Source organism: Rhinichthys klamathensis, unplaced genomic scaffold, assembly GCF_029890125.1.
Source record: "Rhinichthys klamathensis goyatoka isolate OS25496 unplaced genomic scaffold, OSU_Roscu_1.1 h1tg000519l_1, whole genome shotgun sequence".
Classification (NCBI taxonomy): Eukaryota; Metazoa; Chordata; class Actinopteri; order Cypriniformes; family Leuciscidae; genus Rhinichthys; species Rhinichthys klamathensis.
In genome coordinates this window covers 105369-129614 of record NW_026606998.1, presented here as the reverse complement: position 1 = coordinate 129614, position 24246 = coordinate 105369, and the positions used below count along the sequence as shown (strand labels likewise).

Sequence of the window (24246 nt, the reverse complement as noted above, 5' to 3'; positions counted from 1 at the left end):
CTGACCTGCTAGAGTCTGAGACTGGGACTGATCTCCTGGAGTCTGACCTCATGGAGTCTGAGACTGGGACTGACCTCATGGAGTCTGAGACTGGGACTGACCTCATGGAGTCTGAGACTGGGACTGACCTGCTGGAGTCTGAGACTGGGACTGATCTCCTGGAGTCTGAGACTGGGACTGACCTCATGGAGTCTGAGACTGGGACTGACCTGCTGGAGTCTGAGACTGGGACTGATCTCCTGGAGTCTGAGACTGGGACTGACCTCATGGAGTCTGAGACTGACCTGCTGGAGTCTGAGACTGGGACTGATCTCCTGGAGTCTGACCTCATGGAGTCTGAGACTGGGACTGACCTCATGGAGTCTGAGACTGGGACTGATCTCCTGGAGTCTGAGACTGGGACTGACCTGCTGGAGTCTGAGACTGGGACTGACCTGCTGGAGTCTGAGACTGGGACTGACCTGCTGGAGTCTGAGACTGGGACTGACCTGCTGGAGTCTGAGACTGGGACTGACCTGCTGGAGTCTGAGACTGGGACTGACCTGCTGGAGTCTGAGACTGAGACTGCCCTGCGGGAATCCGAGACTGGGACTGACCTGCTGGAGTCTGAGACTGGGACTGACCTGCTGGAGTCTGAGACTGGGACTGACCTCCTGGAGTCTGAGACTGGGACTGACCTGCTGGAGTCTGAGACTGGGACTGACCTGCTGGAGTCTGAGACTGGGACTGACCTCCTGGAGTCTGAAACTGACCTGCTGGAGTCTGAGACTGGGACTGACCTCCAGGAGTCTGAGACTGGGACTGACCTCCAGGAGTCTGATACTGGGACTGACCACCTGGAGTCTGAGACTGGGACTGACCTCCTGGAGTCTGAGACTGGGACTGACCTCCAGGAGTCTGAGACTGGGACTGACCTCCAGGAGTCTGAGACTGGGACTGACCTCCTGGAGTCTGAGACCGGGACTGACCTCCTGGAGTCTGAGACTGGGACTGACCTCCTGGAGTCTGAGTCTGAGACTGGGACTGACCTGCTGGAGTCTGAGACTGGGACTGACCTCCAGCAGTATGAGACTGGGACTCACCTGCTGGAGTCTGAGACTGGGACTGACCTCCTGGAGTCTGAAACTGGGACTGATGGGTTGATGGAATGATGTGGTGTTTTTAATATGCTTTAAGACACACCATGTGTAAGTTCATAAGTCGACAGCATTGCTGAGTATTTTCTGCTTAAAACTGCAGTGAACCAAAGACAGTCTCAAAAACACGGTTTGAAATCGCTGGTGTTTCTGACGTCACAAACGACCTTGTAACCAATCAGATCAACGTGTGATCGTCAACCAGTGGATCTCTGAGCCGAGGGAGTGAGTGGAGGCGGGGCTCCTTTGCATATTCATAGAACCGCGCATACTAAATGAGGCAAGGGTGTCGAGTTACATTCAAGATATTTTAAGGCATGAAGAATTTTTTTCCAAGGAAAAAACACTTAAATATGTAATTTTGGTGATCAAAGATGAGTTTAAGGGATACAATTATTGCCTACAGGGAACTTTAATATTTCAAACAAATGTATTAGATGTGATTTACTTATTTGGATTTTATTTTTATATTTTCTGTTTTCATTTTAATGTTATTTAAACTTAATAATTTTGTTATGTGATTTTGTCCTCCATAGTTTTAGTTTATCAAGTTTTTTTAGTACTTTTAATTCAAACTAAATTGGAAATTACAAATGATGCCTTGGCAACTATCTGAAATAAAATAAGTCTAATATTTTTTCTAGATTTTATTTTAATTAAACATTAATTTTATTTAAAATAATGTTTTTTGTATGGTTATAGTTAACAATAATAACCATGATACTGTATAATAAATATATATATATATATACATCTATTAAATATAATTATTTATTCTATACACATATAGATAAATATTACATGTATTTATTATTTAAATACAACTAATTTACTAATAAATATGAATATAATAATTATTTGTTATATACATTATTTTATTTTATTTATCTATACATAAATATTTACATGTTTATTAATTAAATGCAATTAATGTATTAATAAACAAAGCTACAAGCAGCAAACCATTTAGCAAAACTGAAAAGACTGATGACTAAAAGCTGATGACATGTTGCAACGGGACCAAGTTCTCAAGTAAGAACCATCAATTAAAAAGTGTAATTACAGTCCCAAATGTGGACTTTGAGGTAAAAACGCCTCCTGCCTGACGGGAAGACGAGAAGAGCAGGAATGGAGTAAAAGAGTATTCCACATATGTTGAGACTCACTCAAAAACTCAATTACTTCACCAGGTTGCTGACCCGTTCACTGAATCTTATTCCAGGATTCCTGCACGGGTTACTGGAGAAAGAAGAGCTCATCGGGTCTGGACTATCGCTGGCCGGCGTCAGTGTGTTCATTCTATTCCATTTCCCTGTTTGGTATTCGGTCATACAGCTGGATATTTACTCTTTCTTTCCTCCGTGAAATAAGCCAGTTGCAGATGTATTTTTAAAAGCCCGGGGGTCTGAGCCGCGCAGGAATGACCTTTATTTAAATGTCTCCTGCTCTGCACATAGAACTCATTACAGATGGTGTGATGGTGGAAAGCAATGTTCTTTCCTTCTATCCAGCTCGTGTTTTCCTTCACATGATTGCAGGATCCTTCACTATCTCTCTCTATCTCTCTGCTAGTTCTTCTCCATCCACTCATCACTCTTTCCTCCTGTCATTTCAACCTCCAACTTCTGCAGTCCCCAGTTACACGCGCGACTAATTATCTAGCGGCGCTAATGAACTTCCAGCAGCAGAGGAGGAAAGATGGGCTTCGGCAATAAAGTGTGTGTGTGAATGTGTGTGTGCGTGCGTGCGCGTGTGTGTGTGTGTGTGTGCGTGTGCGTGTGTGTGTGTGTGCGCGTGTGTGTGCGTGTGCGTGTGTTTAGCATTTGGAGCTGCTGTGGGTCGTCCTTTGGATTATCAGCCACTGTCACCGAGCCATGCAGAAATATAATAAAAACAATATTCATTTCAGACTGGTGAATATATACAGTTATTATCTCAACATTATCCCACAGACTGACCCTGCAAAATATGATTATTCCTTTGTGAGGGACATACCGCCTAAAATATCTATCTATCTATCTATCTATCTATCTATCTATCTATCTATCTATCTATCTATCTATCTATCTATCTATCTATCTATCTATCTATCTATCTATCTATCTATCTGTCTGTCTATCTATCTATCTATCTATCTATCTATCTATCTATCTATCTATCTATCTATCTATCTATCTATCTATCTATCTATCTATCTATCTATCTATCTATCTATCTATCTATCTATCTATCTATCGTCCCACCAGAGTCGGTATATGTGTGTTCAATATGAAATAACAGACAATAACAGGCCAGTCGTGGCCATACCATCTGAGTCTGACACTGAAACTGCACACATCCGGATGAACGGGTTAAGAGGAGATTATTAGACTATCATCATCTAATATCTTCAGGAGAAAGGCTTTAGAAGTGATTGAAGGCCAGGTGTTGTTTCTGTGTTGAGTCCTCACCAGCTCTCATCTCCTCACAGCTCTCCTGGATCTTCCTTCGGCAGACGACAGCCAGAGCGATGAGCAAACCCAGCAAACACACGGCCAGACCCACCGTCACCCACAGAGCCACCGGGGGAAACACCGGATTCTGGCCTGCAGACGAGAGACAGAGAAACACACTCGCATTACAGCAGAATAACAGCATTTCAGCTCTCATCATCATCATCATCATCATCATCATCTTCAGTAATATGCACAGCAACAACAAACTCAGACAATCACAAGCAGGGGTGTGTTTCCCGAAAGCATCGTTAGCCAACTATGGTCGCAAGTTCAGTCGTTATCAGCAGTTCAACGAGTCTGTGTGTCCCGAAACCATCGTTACAACGAACATTCGCAAACAGCATCGCAGAGGTGTGTGTGTGTGAGCGACAGCATCGCAGAGGTGTGTGTGTGAGCGACAGCATCGCAGAGGAGTGTGTGTGAGCGACAGCATCGCAGAGGTGTGTGTGTGAGCGACAGCATCGCAGAGGAGTGTGTGTGAGCGACAGCATCGCAGAGGAGTGTGTGTGAGCGACAGCATCGCAGAGGAGTGTGTGTGAGCGACAGCATCGCAGAGGAGTGTGTGTGAGCGACAGCATCGCAGAGGAGTGTGTGTGAGCGACAGCATCGCAGAGGAGTGTGTGTGAGCGACAGCATCGCAGAGGAGTGTGTGTGAGCGACAGCATCGCAGAGTTGTGTGTGTGAGCGACAGCATCGCAGAGGAGTGTGTGTGAGCGACAGCATGGCAGAGGAGTGTGTGTGAGCGACAGCATCGCAGAGGAGTGTGTGTGAGCGACAGCATCGCAGAGGAGTGTGTGTGAGCGACAGCATCGCAGAGGAGTGTGTGTGAGCGACAGCATCGCAGAGGAGTGTGTGTGAGCGACAGCATCGCAGAGGAGTGTGTGTGAGCGACAGCATCGCAGAGGAGTGTGTGTGAGCGACAGCATCGCAGAGGTGTGTGTGTGAGCGACAGCATCGCAGAGGAGTGTGTGTGAGCGACAGCATCGCAGAGGAGTGTGTGTGAGCGACAGCATCGCAGAGGAGTGTGTGTGAGCGACAGCATCGCAGAGGAGTGTGTGTGAGCGACAGCATCGCAGAGGTGTGTGTGTGAGCGACAGCATCGCAGAGGTGTGTGTGTGAGCGACAGCATCGCAGAGGAGTGTGTGTGAGCGACAGCATCGCAGAGGAGTGTGTGTGAGCGACAGCATCGCAGAGGAGTGTGTGTGAGCGACAGCATCGCAGAGGAGTGTGTGTGAGCGACAGCATCGCAGAGGAGTGTGTGTGAGCGACAGCATCGCAGAGGTGTGTGTGTGAGCGACAGCATCGCAGAGGAGTGTGTGTGAGCGACAGCATCGCAGAGGAGTGTGTGTGAGCGACAGCATCGCAGAGGAGTGTGTGTGAGCGACAGCATCGCAGAGGTGTGTGTGTGAGCGACAGCATCGCAGAGGTGTGTGTGTGAGCGACAGCATCGCAGAGGAGTGTGTGTGAGCGACAGCATCGCAGAGGAGTGTGTGTGAGCGACAGCATCGCAGAGGAGTGTGTGTGAGCGACAGCATCACAGAGGAGTGTGTGTGAGCGACAGCATCGCGGAGGAGTGTGTGTGAGCGACAGCATCGCAGAGGTGTGTGTGTGAGCGACAGCATCGCAGAGGAGTGTGTGTGAGCGACAGCATCGCAGAGGAGTGTGTGTGAGCGACAGCATCGCAGAGGAGTGTGTGTGAGCGACAGCATCGCAGAGGAGTGTGTGTGAGCGACAGCATCGCAGAGGAGTGTGTGTGAGCGACAGCATCGCAGAGGAGTGTGTGTGAGCGACAGCATCGCAGAGGAGTGTGTGTGAGCGACAGCATCGCAGAGTTGTGTGTGTGAGCGACAGCATCGCAGAGGAGTGTGTGTGAGCGACAGCATGGCAGAGGAGTGTGTGTGAGCGACAGCATCGCAGAGGAGTGTGTGTGAGCGACAGCATCGCAGAGGAGTGTGTGTGAGCGACAGCATCGCAGAGGAGTGTGTGTGAGCGACAGCATCGCAGAGGAGTGTGTGTGAGCGACAGCATCGCAGAGGAGTGTGTGTGAGCGACAGCATCGCAGAGGAGTGTGTGTGAGCGACAGCATCGCAGAGGTGTGTGTGTGAGCGACAGCATCGCAGAGGAGTGTGTGTGAGCGACAGCATCGCAGAGGAGTGTGTGTGAGCGACAGCATCGCAGAGGAGTGTGTGTGAGCGACAGCATCGCAGAGGAGTGTGTGTGAGCGACAGCATCGCAGAGGTGTGTGTGTGAGCGACAGCATCGCAGAGGTGTGTGTGTGAGCGACAGCATCGCAGAGGAGTGTGTGTGAGCGACAGCATCGCAGAGGAGTGTGTGTGAGCGACAGCATCGCAGAGGAGTGTGTGTGAGCGACAGCATCGCAGAGGAGTGTGTGTGAGCGACAGCATCGCAGAGGAGTGTGTGTGAGCGACAGCATCGCAGAGGTGTGTGTGTGAGCGACAGCATCGCAGAGGAGTGTGTGTGAGCGACAGCATCGCAGAGGAGTGTGTGTGAGCGACAGCATCGCAGAGGAGTGTGTGTGAGCGACAGCATCGCAGAGGTGTGTGTGTGAGCGACAGCATCGCAGAGGTGTGTGTGTGAGCGACAGCATCGCAGAGGAGTGTGTGTGAGCGACAGCATCGCAGAGGAGTGTGTGTGAGCGACAGCATCGCAGAGGAGTGTGTGTGAGCGACAGCATCACAGAGGAGTGTGTGTGAGCGACAGCATCGCGGAGGAGTGTGTGTGAGCGACAGCATCGCAGAGGTGTGTGTGTGAGCGACAGCATCGCAGAGGAGTGTGTGTGAGCGACAGCATCGCAGAGGTGTGTGTGTGAGCGACAGCATCGCAGAGGAGTGTGTGTGAGCGACAGCATCGCAGAGGTGTGTGTGTGAGCGACAGCATCGCAGAGGAGCGTGTGTGAGCGACAGCATCGCAGAGGAGTGTGTGTGAGCGTCAGCATCGCAGAGGAGTGTGTGTGAGCGACAGCATCGCAGAGGAGTGTGTGTGAGCGACAGCATCGCAGAGGAGTGTGTGTGAGCGACAGCATCGCAGAGGTGTGTGTGTGAGCGACAGCATCGCAGAGGAGTGTGTGTGAGCGACAGCATCGCAGAGTAGTGTGTGTGAGCGACAGCATCGCAGAGGAGTGTGTGTGAGCGACAGCATCGCAGAGGAGTGTGTGTGAGCGACAGCATCGCAGAGGAGTGTGTGTGAGCGACAGCATCGCAGAGGAGTGTGTGTGAGCGACAGCATCGCAGAGGAGTGTGTGTGAGCGACAGCATCGCAGAGGAGTGTGTGTGAGCGACAGATCTCGACCTGTGGTTAGAAGCAGAGTCTCTAGTTTACCTGACATGTGGACTCAATAAATCCTGATCTTGAGCAAAATAAGCAAACTGACATTCAGTGCAACCTGTGTCTTTAATTCAGAATACATACAAATGTCATTTACGACTTTTAGTTTGTCAAGAGATTTAAAGTGTCGTTTCTGAAGAGTGCGCATGTGTGAACGAGCTCTAGTGCGTGAGAACGAGACTATGAGTGAATCTGGAAATTAAGCAAAATAACTGAGAAAAATGAGAAATATTCCTCAGATGCATGTCTGTGATTTATAGCAAAACATCTCGCATTAATTCGATCATCCTCATCATCATCTTCAGTAATATACACAGCAACTATAAACTTACACAATCACAAGTTTTAATAACTGGACTCTCTCAGTATTCATGCTTTAAAGGCGTATGTGGTTGACTGATCAATAATTAATAGTGCTGTCAAACGATTAAAATATTTAATCGCGATTAATCGCATTAATGTCATAGTTAATTTGCGATTAATCGCACATTTTGAAATCAAGTCTCTTGATTTCTTTTTGTTCATTATTTTTTCTCATTTTAATGCTCTTATCAACATGAAAAAAGTGGATTCCTTGCTTTTTGCACATTTTTTTTATTGAAAACAACATTGGCAATACTGTGTTCAATTTCACACTAACATTCTCACTTGGAGCAAATCATTTCTTTGTAACACAATGTAACACTGTCCATCAATAAAAGGGTGAAAGAAATACTGACGAGGTACTGATATTGACGAGGAGGCGGAGCATTCGCATCAGCTGTGTGTGTGTGTGTGTGTGTGTGTGTGTGTGTGTGTGCTTGGCTATGGTGCTTGCTTGGCCATTATCACATGGTGTTTCAGACTGGACGTGCTGCGATGATGATAGCTCAGTTCATAACGACAAAACACACAGATCACTTTGGTGTAGTCAATGGAACCATTTGGCAACTTTTTAAAAGTTAAACTTTCCATTCAGAATCTATTGGCATCCATTTCGGCGTCTCGCGCTCGTCATCCACTCAAAACGTAACGTTAACCAACTATTTGGCCGGCTCGCAGACCCAAACAAGTGTGTGCGCGTGCCTGTTGTTTTGTGTCCGGTCTAGCTGGATCCATTTGCGCTTTGGTCGACGAAGCAACAAAACGTCCTCGCACGGCGCAAGCCATTGAAATGAATGGGTGTCATACGGTTTCATAGCGCAGCGCAGCGCCGCGCATGCCGTGCCCTGTTGCAAAAGCATGTGAAAAAAACGACAAAGTTTGCTAGGCCAAAAAGACCGTTAATCTCGCGATAAAAAAATTAATCGCGTTAAAATGGGTTTGCGTTAACGCCGTTAATAACGCGTTTAACTGACAGCCCTAATAATTAATAAGCGATTTTTATTCAGAACCAGTGCAATTATGTATATCATGTCATATTTTATGATATTTGGTTTTGTTAATGGTTGTTTAAGCATATATGTCATACTTGTAAGCTAGGCAAAACACTGATTATTATCATTATTTATTTTTTGCTGTATGAGTTGAATCAGAATTGTCATAATGCATAACGTAACGTTTCCTCAGCCGGAGTCTGAAGCTCAGTCGGATCCCTCGTCTTCATCCTCGTGTGATTTCTTCCCTCTGTACAGGCTCCCGGATGACTGCCTCAACACTGTGTTAGTTTGTCACGATGGTGTGTGATTTGTTTTATTGTTTCTCAAGTCCACTAAAAGGCTCTTCGCTTTGAGCCGGATAACCGTCCATCAGATCTGGACAAACAGAGTCGATCCGGCCTCCACATGAGCGGATGAGGAGAGTGAACCGGACACACAGATATTACAGCCTCCACGTTTCCCTCGGGCACAAACGTGAAGACATGGGAGGAAAACAGACAGAAAGAGGAGAAGCTAAGCAGAACGAAGTGCTAACACAACATGGCGTCGCACTCCACCAACATAATTGAAAAACTAAGTCAAGTCTCCTTCATTTATACAGCGCTTTAACGCTTTCACAGCAGCTTTACAGTGATAACAGGAGATTACAGTAACAGATTGTTTAGGCTTTACAGCAGCTCTAGAATAAAGTTATTGTCCAGATAAAGTTAGTTTTGATTGATTCACTTCCGTCGCAAACATCATTAGTTATTAACTTAGCGGCCGCTAACACGACACTGTTCTACTGAGAACTGAAAACTTTTAATGTGTTCTGGCCGGTCATTTGCACGATAACAGTGTTCGAGAACGCAAACCGTTGAAACTGCTTCCAAGATGCAAGTGTTAAGAAATTAGAAAAATTTGATCATCTCCGATTAAACATCAAAAACATGAATCTATGTAAACGCTGACGGCGTGCACATGCGCATCACGTGTTCAGTCTATAGGTGTGTGTGTTTGAATGTACTGTATATGTGCGCAGGCGTGTAGTTTCTCTTTACAAAGTGGCCTCAACAAACTACTTGTCTGGCCTTAAAAAGTCATAATACAGACTTGTTTTATCGCTTCCATGCGAACCAGAATTATTTTGACAGCGTTTTATCTGTACAGAGGTGAAGGGAAGGAGACTAGTTTCAGGACTGCCTTGTCTAAAAAATAACTTATGTAAAAGTCAAAAAAGAGCTTGTGTACGGTGGGAAAATGGCAAATCACGTGAAGCATTGGAGCTTCTTCTCGAAGGACAGAACGATAACGCCGAGCCAAGAACAGGTCAGGATGCATTATTGTTCCGTTTCTGAGCCGAGAACAGTCGACGAGAGGAACCCGTGCCGGTGAACAACACACACACGAGCGCTTCATGTCCAGGGGATCCGAGGCTTGGCTGCGCTCCTCATGAGCGGCGGCTTCAGTGTAAAGCAGCTCGCCACAGATGCTCTCAGGCCCGTGTGTGTCTCTGACTGAAGCGCTTCACGGTGTAACCCTGCGTTCGGGGAGCCCTGCAGATTTCGCTCGGCATCTTTAAGCTGTCAATTTATTTGTAACAAGCATTCAAGAAAGTGTCTTTTTCATTAGGTGTTATGTTGAAACGAGCAAAACGCGGCCCAGTGTCTGACACATTAGAACTGGACTTTCTTGTAGGCGACTGTGGAAATAATAGAAAAAAATAATAATAATATTCCACCAATATTCCAATATTCCTCCCGTTCCACCACATCCCAAAGATGCTCTATTGGGTTGAGATCTGGTGACTGTGGGGGCCATTTTAGTACAGTGAACTCATTGTCATGTTCAAGAAACCAATTTGAAACGATTCGAGCTTTGTGACATGGTGCATTATCCTGCTGGAAGTAGCCATCAGAGGATGGGTACATGGTGGCCATAAAGGGATGGACATGGTCAGAAACAATGCTCAGGTAGGCCGTGGCATTTAAACGATGGCACTAAGGGGCCTAAAGTGTGCCAAGAAAACATCCCCCACACCATTACACCACCACCACCAGCCTGCACAGTGGTAACAAGGCATGATGGATCTATGTTCTCATTCTGTTTACGTCAAATTCTGACTCTACCATCTGAATGTGTCAACAGAAATCGAGACTCATCAGACCAGGCAACATTTTTCCAGTCTTCAACTGTCCAGTTTTGGTGAGCTCTTGCAAATTGTAGCCTCTTTTTCCTATTTGTAGTGGAGATGAGTGGTACCCGGTGGGGTCTTCTGCTGTTGTAGCCCATCCGCCTCAAGGTTGTGCGTGTTGTGGCTTCACAAATGCTTTGCTGCATACCTCGGTTGTAACGAGTGGTTATTTCAGTCAAAGTTGCTCTTCTATCAGCTCGAACCAGTCGGCCCATTCTCCTCTGACCTCTAGCATCAACAAGGCATTTTCGCCCACAGGACTGCCGCATACTGGATGTTTTTCCCTTTTCACGCCATTCTTTGCAAACCCTAGAAATGGTTGTGTGTGAAAATCCCAGTAACTGAGCAGATTGTGAAATACTCAGACCGGCCCGTCTGGCACCAACAACCATTGCTTAAATCACTTTTTTTTTCCCATTCTGACATTCAGTTTGGAGTTCAGGAGATTGTCTTGACCAGGACCACACCCCTAAATGCATTGAAGCAACTGCCATGTGATTGGTTGATTAGATAATTGCATTAATGAGAAATTGAACAGGTGTTCCTAATAATCCTTTAGGTGAGTGTATATATATATATACTGTATATACAGTGTATATATATATATATATATATATATATATATATATATATATATATATATAATAAACTAAATTAATAATGAAATAGAAAATAATAATAAATAAAAATAAAAAGATTATAAAAAAATGTATAAAAAAATATAATAATAAAACATGTCACAATAACTTAATATAAAATTATGGAAAAATAAAACAAAATAAATAGTGTTGTTAAATCGATTAATCGTGATTAATCACATCTAACATGAAAGTTTGTTTATAAAATATATGTGCATATATATATATTATATTTATAAATAAGTTATATATATGTGTGTGTACAAATACACACACACACACAAACAAACACACACACACACACACACACACACACATATATATATATATATATATATATATATATATGTGTGTGTGTGCAATGCATATATAATTGGATATGCACACACACATACAATTATATATATATATATAAACAAAAAAACGTTTATATTAGATGCGATTAATCGATTTGACAGCACTAAAAAAATAATGAAATAAATAACATTTTAAATCATAAATAAAATTAAATTAAAGAAATGTCACAATAAAAGTGGCCTTTCTTTTATCTTCACTAAATTATTCAAAGAACATTTAATACAATAAAATACGTCACAGTATAAGTTGTCTTTCGTGTAACTTTGAACTTAAAAAAAATATCAAAATCCTCCTTGGAGCCAAAAGATAAAAATAGTCTCAACACACATGTGACGGCCAGTAATTTCATATGCTTAAAAATCAATACTCCAGCTGGTACTATATTAATGTCTCTGAGTGCGGTGCATGTAAGTATCAGCTCAAACATGCCATGATCCAAAGAAAGTCAATAGCATAGCAAAGCACTGCGAAATCTAGGCTTATTTCCCCTGGTAACTCTCAGACAGGCACAGAGATGATGATGCGCGCCGGTCGCCACGATGTGTGTGTGTGTGTGTGTGTATATTGATGTATTGATGCGGCCCCTGAGATACAGGACACTGCGTTGGCCAGATCTGTTATAGTGTGTAGAAGAGCAGAGAAACCTGCTAAAGAGAAGAGTGGACTTGTGCAGCACATACAGTATTACACTCACACGTTTCACAACTTCTTCTAAAGGTTAATAAGACGTCTGAGTCAGTGCTGTTTACTTCTCTAGTTCTGTGCCATACGAGCTGAAGAACGTGTGTTTGGTCTACAGGACCTCGAGGAGACCATCAGTCTCGCTCTGCGCTCATTAACGAAGGTCAGAGAGAGTTTAAATCAGACTAAATTACCACATGAGCAGATGCTGATTCCTGACTGTGAGAGTCCAATATATCCTGATCTCGTATGAGCCGAGGTAAAACATCACGGTAGGACAGAACTGATGACGGGACCACTGTTCAAAACCCGGAGCGATTCGATTCCTTATATTACATCACGGTAGGACAGAACTGATGACGGGATATATAAAAATATATATATATCTAAAAAAGAATTAATGAAATTAAAATGAAATAGAACATTAATAAAACAAACTAAAATACATTAAAATAATAATAATAATAATAATAATAAACAGAAAATAAATGAAATAAAAGCAATTAAAATAAAATAAAATACATGCAATTAAAATAAAATTAATTAAATGTAATTAAATGTAATTAAATTAAATTAAATTAAATTAAATTAAATTAAATTAAATTAAGTTTTAATTGCCAAGACACAAGGCACTGAACATTGAAAATTCAGCGTTGACGGGAATAAATTACATTTTACAATATATTCAAACAGAAAACAGTTCTTATATATTGTAATAATAAATAAATGCAGTCTTGATGAGCAGAAGAGACTTATTAAAAACATTACAAAAATGTTAATTATTCCAAACTTTTGACTGGTATGTATTTACTAAAATGAGGTTAAATTTTTTCCTTACATGAACTCCTATCTGATCCGCATAAGTGCATTGCTCTCTCTCTCTCGCTCTCTCTCTCTCTCTCTCTCTCTCTCTCTCTCTCTCTCTCTCTCTCTCTCTCTCTCTCTCTCTCTCTCTCTCTCTCTCTCTCTCTTTCTCTCAGTGAAGGAGTCCTGATGAAGATGAATGTTGTAAAAGTCTACCATTTCAGCGCTGTTGTCCCTCAAGGCCTGTAGGCTCATATTTCTCTCTTACTATTGTTTGATGATGTGATTTTGTTTCCCTCTGTTATAGATATATCCCAAATGTCTCTCATCACCCATCATCTTCCTCTGTAAGCCCTTATTCATCTCTTTCTGTCTTGCTCTCTCTCTCAGTTGCCAAAGACACACAAGGACGCACGTTCATCTTGGCTCTCACCTCCAACAGTTTCTCAAGAGTCTGGCTTCTGTGGGCCAGACGCATACGAGCATTTTACATCGCTTACACTCTGAACAATATGTTCCAGCGCTGGAGTTTGGACACACTGAGCGGCAATGAACAGAGAGAGAGCCGAAGTGACCGTCCATTCGCTTCCGGGAGTATATCGGCTGAGTTCAGGGTGATTGGGACACTTTTCCCATTGAGATGAGTTAGAAAAAGTGTCCGAATCACCCACCCGGACCTCTGAGTTTAGCTTGGATGAGGATTAGGGAAAGGGGGGATGTAAAAAACAACAACGTTGCATCACAATAAGTGTATTTGGTAACTAATTTGGTAACTAAACAGAATTGTATTAAGTTTACTGACAGCATGTTACAATGTTGACTGGTAGGTTACTGTTTTTATTATTGATTGACACATATTTCACGATTTTAATTCAATTCTTGTGATTTGATTCTGATCTTAATTCAATATCGATTCCTTTGGATAAACATTAGGTCCAGCAGATACGTGTTATTTTTCTCAAGAATAATAATCTCACCGAGATTGACCAGCCCTCTCAGCTGGTATTATTATTCAAGCTTAAAAATAACAACTCAAATTAAATATAATGGGGTTTTATTATAATAACATTATAGTATTTTACTGATATCCGTAAAAATATAATAAATATGTAATATAGTACACATATTTAGCAAAATACCCCTTTCTATAGCTAATTTTTCTAGCCAACTATTTCCACGGTTGAAAAACACAGATTGATCGATATTACGTGCGAGACATTTACATTTCGGGAAGTTGTACTGTGTCTTTCAACATACTATTGTTCACTCGTGTTTATTAATATTAGTAAAGAGTAAGGCGCCATCCACACTACTACGGTTTAGTTTAGAAACGGAGACCTTTTGCTACGTTTGCACCTCCCGTCCAGACTAAAGCGGCAAAAACGAAGACCTAAAATGGAGGACTTTAGAAACGATGACGCTCACGCGGAGGCTCACGCTCGGCTCTCTGATTGGGTGTCATCAGTCATGGCGTATCCTTCCCTGATTCGTCAGCCACCCATCACATGACCCGTCGACAGCCTGGACTACCAGTTACGTTAGTGACTGCAACATGGATAACGCATTACAAGCGTTGCTGACTTTGATGTCTTTGCTAGCAGATGTTGTGCAAGTCAATTCTGCATTTGACGACGCTATAACTGCCGACATGCGGCGCAGGAAAGCTCTTATTCGAGCGATCTGTGACCCGCGTGCAGCGGCGGTATCGACCGTACAAGGAGCGCCGCTCTTTCTTTGCAGAGGTAACTTGGCTACTTTCTTCTTCGTCAAATCTGAGGAATAGTCCATCTGTGTCCTGTTTACCCCGGCGCGCGCATGCCCAGTGTAGGTGAATGGTCACGTGATTTCAGTGGTTTTAATGTGGACGGAGATCAATTCTAATACGCAGCTAAAGCGCTGGTCTGGACCGAGATCGTATTCGCTTTAATTCTCCGTTTCTAAACTAAAACACAGTAGTGTGGAAGAGATGTTCAGTTCACGTTTACATGTTACAGTTTTTGTTTACATTGCAGCGTCTCCATGGCGACAGAGGGCGTTTTAGGGCCGTTACATAGTCAACGCGAGCAACGCGAGCAAGCAACGCGAGCGACGCGAGCTACGCGCTCCTTTTCATAGTACACAAGCGTCACCGGCGATGCGTGAAATGCAATACACTGATCGCGCAGCAGGGGGTAGTAGAGTCTAGAGTCGGGTCACGTAATATTCAGATCAAAATGGCAACTGAAGAGGAGTGCATATTGCTGATTTTACATCGGCGGCAACAAAGGATGTATACGAACAAGCTCGCATAACTTTTCCTCTTCGCCCGCCATTGTATTCAAATCTTCTTCTTCTGTAAACATAATAATATACCTTTTTATGTACATTACTTGCAATGTGGCCCCCACCGACAACGCATAGTATTGCGTGTATCGGCGCGTCGCGTATCAAAAACTAGGATGACACATTTGGCTACGCATCGACGCATAATGGCGGCCGAAGCGTAGCGATGTGTAGCCTTGCGCACGCGTATGCGTACCGATGCGTTGACTATGTAAGGGCCCTTAGGCTCCGCCCCTCCACTCACGGGTCGGGCCGAACAGAGCAGCTTCACTTCTGTGGGATTTTCTCCTGTTTCTCTCCTTTCATCTCCTGGAATAAAGAGTTCAAACTCCTCCGGCCGAACCTCTCCTCTTCTCTCCTGATACGCTGATCAAAGCTGTCGTTCTCTCCTTCCCCGGTCACAGAGAGAGTCGCCGCTCCACAGCAGCACGCGTGTCACGGTGAAGAAACCGGGCCTTACGGGCCGAATACAAACAGCCGGAAACAAGACAGGTTACGCTGAGGCGAGAGGTGGTCATCAGTTATTCCCCTCCTTATCGATTACGCTCTTTCTTCCCGGAAGCACAAGAGGAGACCTCAGACAGGTTTAAAGGGGCGGTTGATTATGATTTCACGTTTCTAGCTGTAGTTAGTGTGTAATGTTGCTGTTAGAGGATAAACAACATCTGCAAAGTTACGACGCTCAAAGTTCAAAGCAAAGGGAGATATTTGCTTTTACAGAAATCTCTTTTTAAGAACTACAACAAACGGCCGGTAGGAACTACAACGAGCTTCTTCACGGGTTAGTGACATCACTAACACTAAAATTTACATAAGCCCCGCCCCCAAGAACGTTTTATAGATGATCAAGACAGAATATGCTAATCATTGACTAGAAGATCGTTAACTCCACGTCAGATACATAAACTCATCAACTAAGCGTTCAGAAATGTCCTGTTGCTTCTACATGTTGTCACTTCTTCTAGAGTCTCTCCATCTTTGTCCGACTGTGGTTTGAACATAAAAGGCTAAAAGATTTGAAATGTTCAGTGTGTGTGTGTGTGTGTGTGAGAGGTAATCGGAGCATGATCTCTGGCTGCATGTCAATATCCACGGATCACTGGATCTTAGTTGTAAGAAACACTATATCGAGTCCAACCTTTAGTTTAAACTGATACTCGTTTGTTTTACTCGTGTTTTCCCAGTCACTTTTCCGGCAAGAAAGTGACATCAATGGAAACCCTCTATTATAACTGGAAACTCATCATTTCAACATACTACGATTTGGGACACAATTTGTATACTGATGTATACTGATAGTACACAAATCGAATACTATTTAGAACAGATAGTATGTGAATTGGGATAAGTCTTTATTAATTGATAATCTGCCTTGGTCATCATAATTTGTATTTATTGTGTGAAAAGGAATCAAAATGGTTGTTTTACAGCCTCTAGTGTTCATTGAAGCTGCAAACTGCTGTATAGTTGTGTTTTTGCGCATGTTTTTGGTGTGTTGAGAGAAGTCTGTTATCAAACATGTGTCCTCCTAAAACACATCTGAAAACACTCCCAGAGCTCCCTGACATTTGAAAGATTATTCATTTTTATTTATCCATCATTATTGTCCTCCCCTCCAACAAGCCCGCTAAGGGATCTCCGTGAATTCTGATTAGCAAAAATAACAATAAATGTAAATCGCAAATACGCCAAGAAATGTCAGAGGACAGGGATTAGCTAAACAGGACGACGGGAGATTTGATTTCTTCCCTTTAGAGGGATTCGGATTGAATAAATGACGTCAATCTTTCTTCACAATGAGGGGAAGCTCAGCACGGTTCTGCTTCCATATTGTTGTTGTATTCTTGAAAAAAATGTATTATGACCGCCTGTGTGTGAGAGGAGGAGGAGGAAAGATGAAGATGTGGCCAAATGCACCTTTGTTTTTATGTCAGATCAGCAATTCTGCCAAGAAAACATCCTCTTTCTGAGAGTTTGACTTCCTAGCGAGAGAAAACCAAGGGCTTATTAGCTTTCAGAGGAGACATGATCTAGTAGACACTGCAAACACGCCAACACAAACTCTGTTTGTTTCCCTTGTGAACAAAAGTGAACTTCAATACTTTTAAAAAGAGTACGTATTATGGAAAGAATATACTTAGGTGCAAACTAAATGTAATGTTTTCGGACACTTAATTCCATGTAATTGCAGTTAAATTAAAATGTATTATAGTTTAAATTTATATGAAATGCAATCAGTTGAATTTAAGAGTGAATGTAGAGTTTTTGAATCACTTCAGTAGGACTTCATCATGTGATTTCATAATTTCTACTATTGTCTTTGAAATATGGTTAACTCACAAAGTTTCTGTTTGCGAAACTCTCTCCGATGTGCTACACATATTAATAATAATGCTATAGCAAAGAAGATAACATCTCAGTCCGGTTTCACACTGCACGTGTTAGCAAAGCGCAAGCAGCGCGTATCAGTCGCAATCTGGTTTTGGCGCCATATCACACTGAATTAAAAAGAAAATGCATTGATCATGGCCAAAATACACAGCAGTTTTACCCAAAAAGTGTATTGATGATATCTATTGTCTTTTAAACAGTCAATCAAATGACCTTCAGAAATTGAAAAAGAAAACAAATGTCCAAAAACAAACTTTTTGCCCGAACTACAAAAACAAGTTTAAACAATTTATACTGCCAGTCTAGCTCAAGTTACAGATTAATTTAAATATGTGTATATATATATATATATATATATATATACACATATACATATATATATATATATATGTATATATGTGTATATATATACACATATATACATATATATATATATATATATATATATATATATATATATATATTGGCATAAGAACAGATGTCATGCTGACAATCATAACCAAAAGCACGTGGTGTCACAGGTGATGGTCTTCCTCTGAAAAGTTCACCTGAAAAGACGACAATAATGGACGACACTCGTCTCATCGTGAAGGTTGAGACGCATAAAGTTATTAATGATCCACATAATGTGCTTTATAAAGACTTGCAGGCAAAGGAGAAAGCATGGGTGAAGTTGCAGTGGCTCTCGGTGCCGATGGAAATGGTAGTTCAAAGTGTTTTTGACAACCTTTCCCTGGCCCACGGGCGAACAACTCAACTCAATATAAAGGTAAATAGAATAGACAGATTAATATAGCACACATACAGTATAGACATCTATGATGTGCATGATTTTGTAGAATTTTTTACTTTTTTTGAGAATTTGCACATTTACAATACGTCTCTATTAAGAACTTTGCTGTTTGTTATTACAGATATTTATCAATTATCTTTAAGATGTTTATGATGGGTAATGTTTGTAAATTATATTTGTATCCGATATTTCAACAATCTAAATGATTTCGTAAAGTTTTTCTCTTTTGCAGAATGCTTTTCATGGAGATGAGGGTTAATAAATATGCAGATAATATATACTAATAAACATAATTCAGGTATCAATTACCTATCAATATTTATTTATTCAAAAAAACAAGGAACTTAGACATAAATGTAGATAGTAAGAGCGCAGCAGAATAAAGTATTGGGGTCAGAGAGTTGTCTATCGTAAAGGGCAAGACTGACTCTTTGACTCGACTCGCTTCAGCAACATATAAACACACTTACAAACTCATCGTCCTTCCCACTGCGATCAATAAAGCTCTTCATATCCAGACAAATGTCTGACATATTTGAGCATCGCTACACTGGTTAAGCGAATGCACACTACCAACAAGATCCTTGTGGAAACCACTTTCCCCACATAGAATAAACAAAGTCTCCTTTTGTTTTATGGTTGGCTGTGTGGATGTGACAGTATATGGTCAAGAACTACAGGAAACGTATGATCTCTGTAATTGCAAACAAAGGTTTCTGTACCAAATATTAAGGTCTGCTTTTCTGATGTATCAAATACTTATGTCATGCAATAAAATGCAAATGAATTACTTAAAAATCATAAAATGTGATTTTCTGGATTTTTGTTTTAGATTCCATCACTCACAGTTGAAGAGTACCTATGATAAAGATTACAGACTTTTACATGCCTTGAAAGTGGGAAAAACTGCAAAATCGGCAGTGTATCAAATACTTGTTCTCCCCACTGTATATATCTAAACTTCTTCAACAATAAAAAAAATATAGTATTACTATTATTATGCAATTATTATATGATATTAAATAAATACTATATATATATATATGTGTGTGTGTGTTAATTTGTTGAATATTTCTCTGTAAAAAGAAAATAAACAGAGATAAAAGTATAAATAAGTATTTAATTGGGTCTGGTAATACAAGGGTTTCTTAAGGCTTCTTTCATTTGGACGAATCCCCAAAACCCCAAAACTAGTTGATTATAAAACATATAGTGTGACACATCCATAAACCTCTAGTTCTTATTTCAAGGTAAAAAAAAAATGGAAATAAAGATGAAGGGAGAGTAAGAGAAGGAGGGACGGGAAAGAAATATGTGTGAAGTCGAGTAGGACAGCTAATTAAGTGTGTGTGTACAGTTCAAAGCAAACACATCGCAACGCTCATTAAAGCCAAAGGAGACGAGCCGAGCGAATGTAGGCCAGCCCTCAGTGCAGATGGAGAAGCCCAGGAGGAGAACATGGTCACTCCGTCCCGAGGCCCTTCACGTGACCCAACCGAGGCACGTCACGTGACCCAACCGAGGCACTTCACGTGACCCAACCGAGGCCCGTCACGTGACCCAACCGAGGCCCTTCACGTGACCCAACCGAGGCCGACCACGCGACCCAACCGAGGCCCGTCACGGGACCCAACCGAGGCACGTCACGTGACCCAACCGAGGCCCTTCACGTGACCCAACCGAGGCCCTTCACGTGACCCAACCGAGGCCGATCACGTGACCCAACCGAGGCCCGCCACGTGACCCAACCGAGGCCCTTCACGTGACCAAACCGAGGCCCTTCACGTGACCCAACCGAGGCCCTTCACGTGACCCAACCGAGGCCGACCACGCGACCCAACCGAGGCCCGTCACGTGACCCAACCGAGGCCCGTCACGGGACCCAACCGAGGCCGACCACGCGACCCAACCGAGGCCCGTCACGGGACCCAACCGAGGCCCGTCACGTGACCCAACCGAGGCCGACCACGCGACCCAACCAAGGCACGTCACGTGACCCAACCGAGGCCCTTCACGTGACCCAAACGAGGCCCTTCACGTGACCCAACCGAGGCCGATCACGTGACCCAACCGAGGCCCGTCACGTGACCCAACCAAGGCCCTTCACGTGACCCAACCGAGGCCCTTCACGTGACCCAACCGAGGCCCTTCACGTGACCAAACCGAGGCCCTTCACGTGACCCAACCGAGGCCCTTCACGTGACCCAACCGAGGCCCTTCACGGGACCCAACCGAGGCCGACCACGCGACCCAACCGAGGCCCTTCACGTGACCCAACCGAGGCCCTTCACGTGACCCAACCGAGGCCGACCACGTGACCCAACCGAGGCCCGTCACGTGACCCAACCGAGGCCCGTCACTGGACCCAACCGAGGCCGACCACGCGACCCAACCGAGGCCCGTCACGGGACCCAACCGAGGCCCGTCACGTGACCCAACCGAGGCCGACCACGCGACCCAACCGAGGCACGTCACGTGACCCAACCGAGGCCCTTCACGTGACCCAACCGAGGCCCTTCACGTGACCCAACCGAGGCCGATCACGTGACCCAACCGAGGCCCGTCACGTGACCCAACCAAGGCCCTTCACGTGACCCAACCGAGGCCCTTCACGTGACCCAACCGAGGCCCTTCACGTGACCCAACCGAGGCCGACCACGCGACCCAACCGAGGCCCGTCACGGGACCCAACCGAGGCCGCCCACGCGACCCAACCGAGGCCCGTCACGGGACCCAACCGAGGCCGATCACGTGACCCAACGAGGCCCGTCACGGGACCCAACCGAGGCCGATCACGCGACCCAACCGAGGCCCGTCACGGGACCCAACCGAGGCCGGTCACGCGACCCAACCGAGGCACGTCACGGGACCCAACCGAGGCCGACCACGCGACCCAACCGAGGCACGTCACGTGACCCAACCGAGGCCCTTCACGTGACCCAACCGAGGCCGACCACGCGACCCAACCGAGGCACGTCACGTGACCCAACCGAGGCCGACCACGCGACCCAACCGAGGCACGTCACGTGACCCAACCGAGGCCCTTCACGTGACCCAACCGAGGCCTGTCACGTGACCCTACCGAGGCCCTTCACGTGACCCAACCGAGGCCCTTCACGTGACCCAACCGAGGCCGATCACGCGACCCAACCGAGGCCCTTCATGTGACCCAACCGAGGCCCTTCACGTGACCAAACTGAGGCCCTTCACGTGATCCAACCGAGGCCCTTCACGTGACCCAACTGAGGCCCTTCACGTGACCCAACCCAGACTGATCACGTGACCCAACCGAGGCCCTTCACGTGACCCAACCCAGACTGATCACGTGGCCCAACCGAGGCCCTTCACGTGACCCAACCCAGGCTGATCACGTGACCCAACTGAGGCCGATCACGTGACCCAACCGAGGCCGGACACGTGACCCAACCGAGGCCGATCCGACCCAATGGAGGCCCGTCATGTGACCCAACCGAGACTGATCACGTGACCCGACCGAGGCCGGACACATGACCCAACCGAGGCCGAACACATGACCTAACCGAAGCCGATCACGTGACCCAACCTAGGCCAATCACGTGACCCAACCGAGGCCATTCCGACCCAACCGAGGCCGATCACGTGACCCAACCGAGGCCCGTCACGTGACCCAACCGAGACTGATCACATGACCCGACCGAGGCCGTTCACGTTACCCAACCGAGGCCGATCACGTGACCCAATCGAGGCCGGACACGTGACCCAACCGAGGCCGATCCGACCCAACCGAGGCCGATCACATGACACAACGAGACAGATCACGTGACCCAACCGAGACTGATCACATGACCCGACCGAGGCCGTTCACGTTACCCAACCGAGGCCGGACACGTGACCCAACCGAGGCCGATCACGTGACACAACCGAGACAGATGACGTGACCCAACTAAGACAGATCACGTGACCCGACCGAGGCCAATCACGTGACCCAACCGAGGCCGATCCGACCCAACCGGCAGCGATCACATGACCCAACCGAGACAGATCACATGACCCAACCGAGGCCAATCACGTGACCCAACCGAGGCCGATCCGACCCAACCGAGGCCGATCACATGACCCAACCGAGACAGATCACGTGACCCAACCAAGGTCGATCTGACCCAACCGAGGCCAATCACGTGACCCTACCGATGCCGGGCACGTGACCCAACCGAGGCCGTCCACGTGACCCAACCGAGGCCGATCACGTGACCCAGTCGAGGCCCGTCACGTGACCCGGGCTGACAAGAGCTCCATCAGACCAACACATCTCTCCCTCGCTGCTCACATTAAGATGTTGGAGGCAGAGACTGGGCTATTGATTTTTCCATTCCTCCATTTGCTCGCCCTCCCTCTCGCTCACTCTCTTTCTCTCTCTCGTGCTGTCTTGCTCTCATTCTTTTTTTGGCCACAAACTTTGGGGGCAATAATCAGCTGAAAAAGTTGGACTCTAAATTTTTAATTAGCTTTGAAACAAGCATCTGGTGTGCGAGCGAGGAGGTGTAGGAAGCGAACGCTAGTGACAGAGATCAACAGATACGATCAGGCTTTCAGACACAGCGGCTGACGAGACACAGAAGAGTGTGTGTTTGTGTGTGTGACGCTGGCTAAATAAACTCCTGGATGTTAAGAGTGCTCTCGTCTGATGGTGTAACGCCACACTCATTTAAATGAGAGAGCTCACACATTTAAAATGTGCCTGTAAGACTCGAGCAGAAATGTGTACAATGCAATATATGAATACGTTCATATATGAATACGTTTCCTCTGTGAATATGCCAACAAATCTCTCGACAAATCTAATGTCTCAGAGCAATACAATGCTTCTGTTTTGCATTTCAGCAGTTATCTAGACATATTTACTTCATGTTTTATTAATATAATATAATATAATTATAAAATAACATAATAATACATAGGATTTTTTAAAATAGAAATATTTAGTTCATGTCATTATTCTTAATAATATAATATAATATGACATGACATGACATGACATGACATGATATGATATAATATAATATAATATAATATAATATAATATAATATAATATAATATAATATAATAATATAATATAATATAACGTTATATCCAGACTGATGGTTTTGTATTTACCAACCAGAGGAACACAACATAACAATAGGGTCGTTCATTTTAATTAATCTGACAGGAAAACTGGCCATAAAAATAAATGAAATAAAATACATGTAATGTATTTAGCTGAAATCTAACAATGTCATATTTCAGCGCAAAATCAAAAGACATACACTTTATATTTGCATAAAGAAAAAGAAGCAGATTTTATGAAAATTAGACTCAGCTCTAATTCTCATTACTGTAAAGCATGCAGATGTTTTACTCTTGAGTTATTTTGTAATTATTCTAAAGGATGATTTTTCTTGATGATTCTCATTAGTTTCTCATTACTGTAATACAGTAATGAAAATAATCCTGCGCAAACACAACTGTTTTTTAATTAAAATCAGCAAATTATGGGCAGTACAGCAAATACTATCATTATGAATAAATAATTTACTATTTAAATATCATCACTGTTTTTCGCATTACAGTAATGAGAGCTGCTGAGGAAAATTAACTGCTTAATTGACATAACTAATTTCACAGAGCAAGAAAATCTTCAGGGTTCGTTTTCAATAGAAAATATCATTTTTATTTTTAGAAATATGGCCCAAAATGAGATTCATTTATTCATATTACCAATAAAAATTTGTTT

The 24246-nt window shown here is 44.6% G+C and overlaps 1 protein-coding gene across 3 annotated transcripts in view; it reads right to left on the bottom strand.

The window, feature by feature from the left end:
- The window catches only part of cd276 (CD276 molecule), a 113620-nt gene that overhangs the window by 39242 nt on the left and 50132 nt on the right, over positions 1-24246 (bottom strand). For all 3 annotated transcript variants that reach the window (XM_056238332.1, XM_056238331.1, XM_056238330.1), the window contains exon 5: positions 3587-3721. In XM_056238332.1, the coding sequence (XP_056094307.1) occupies positions 3587-3721 (135 nt within the window). The remainder of the gene's footprint in view (positions 1-3586; positions 3722-24246) is intronic.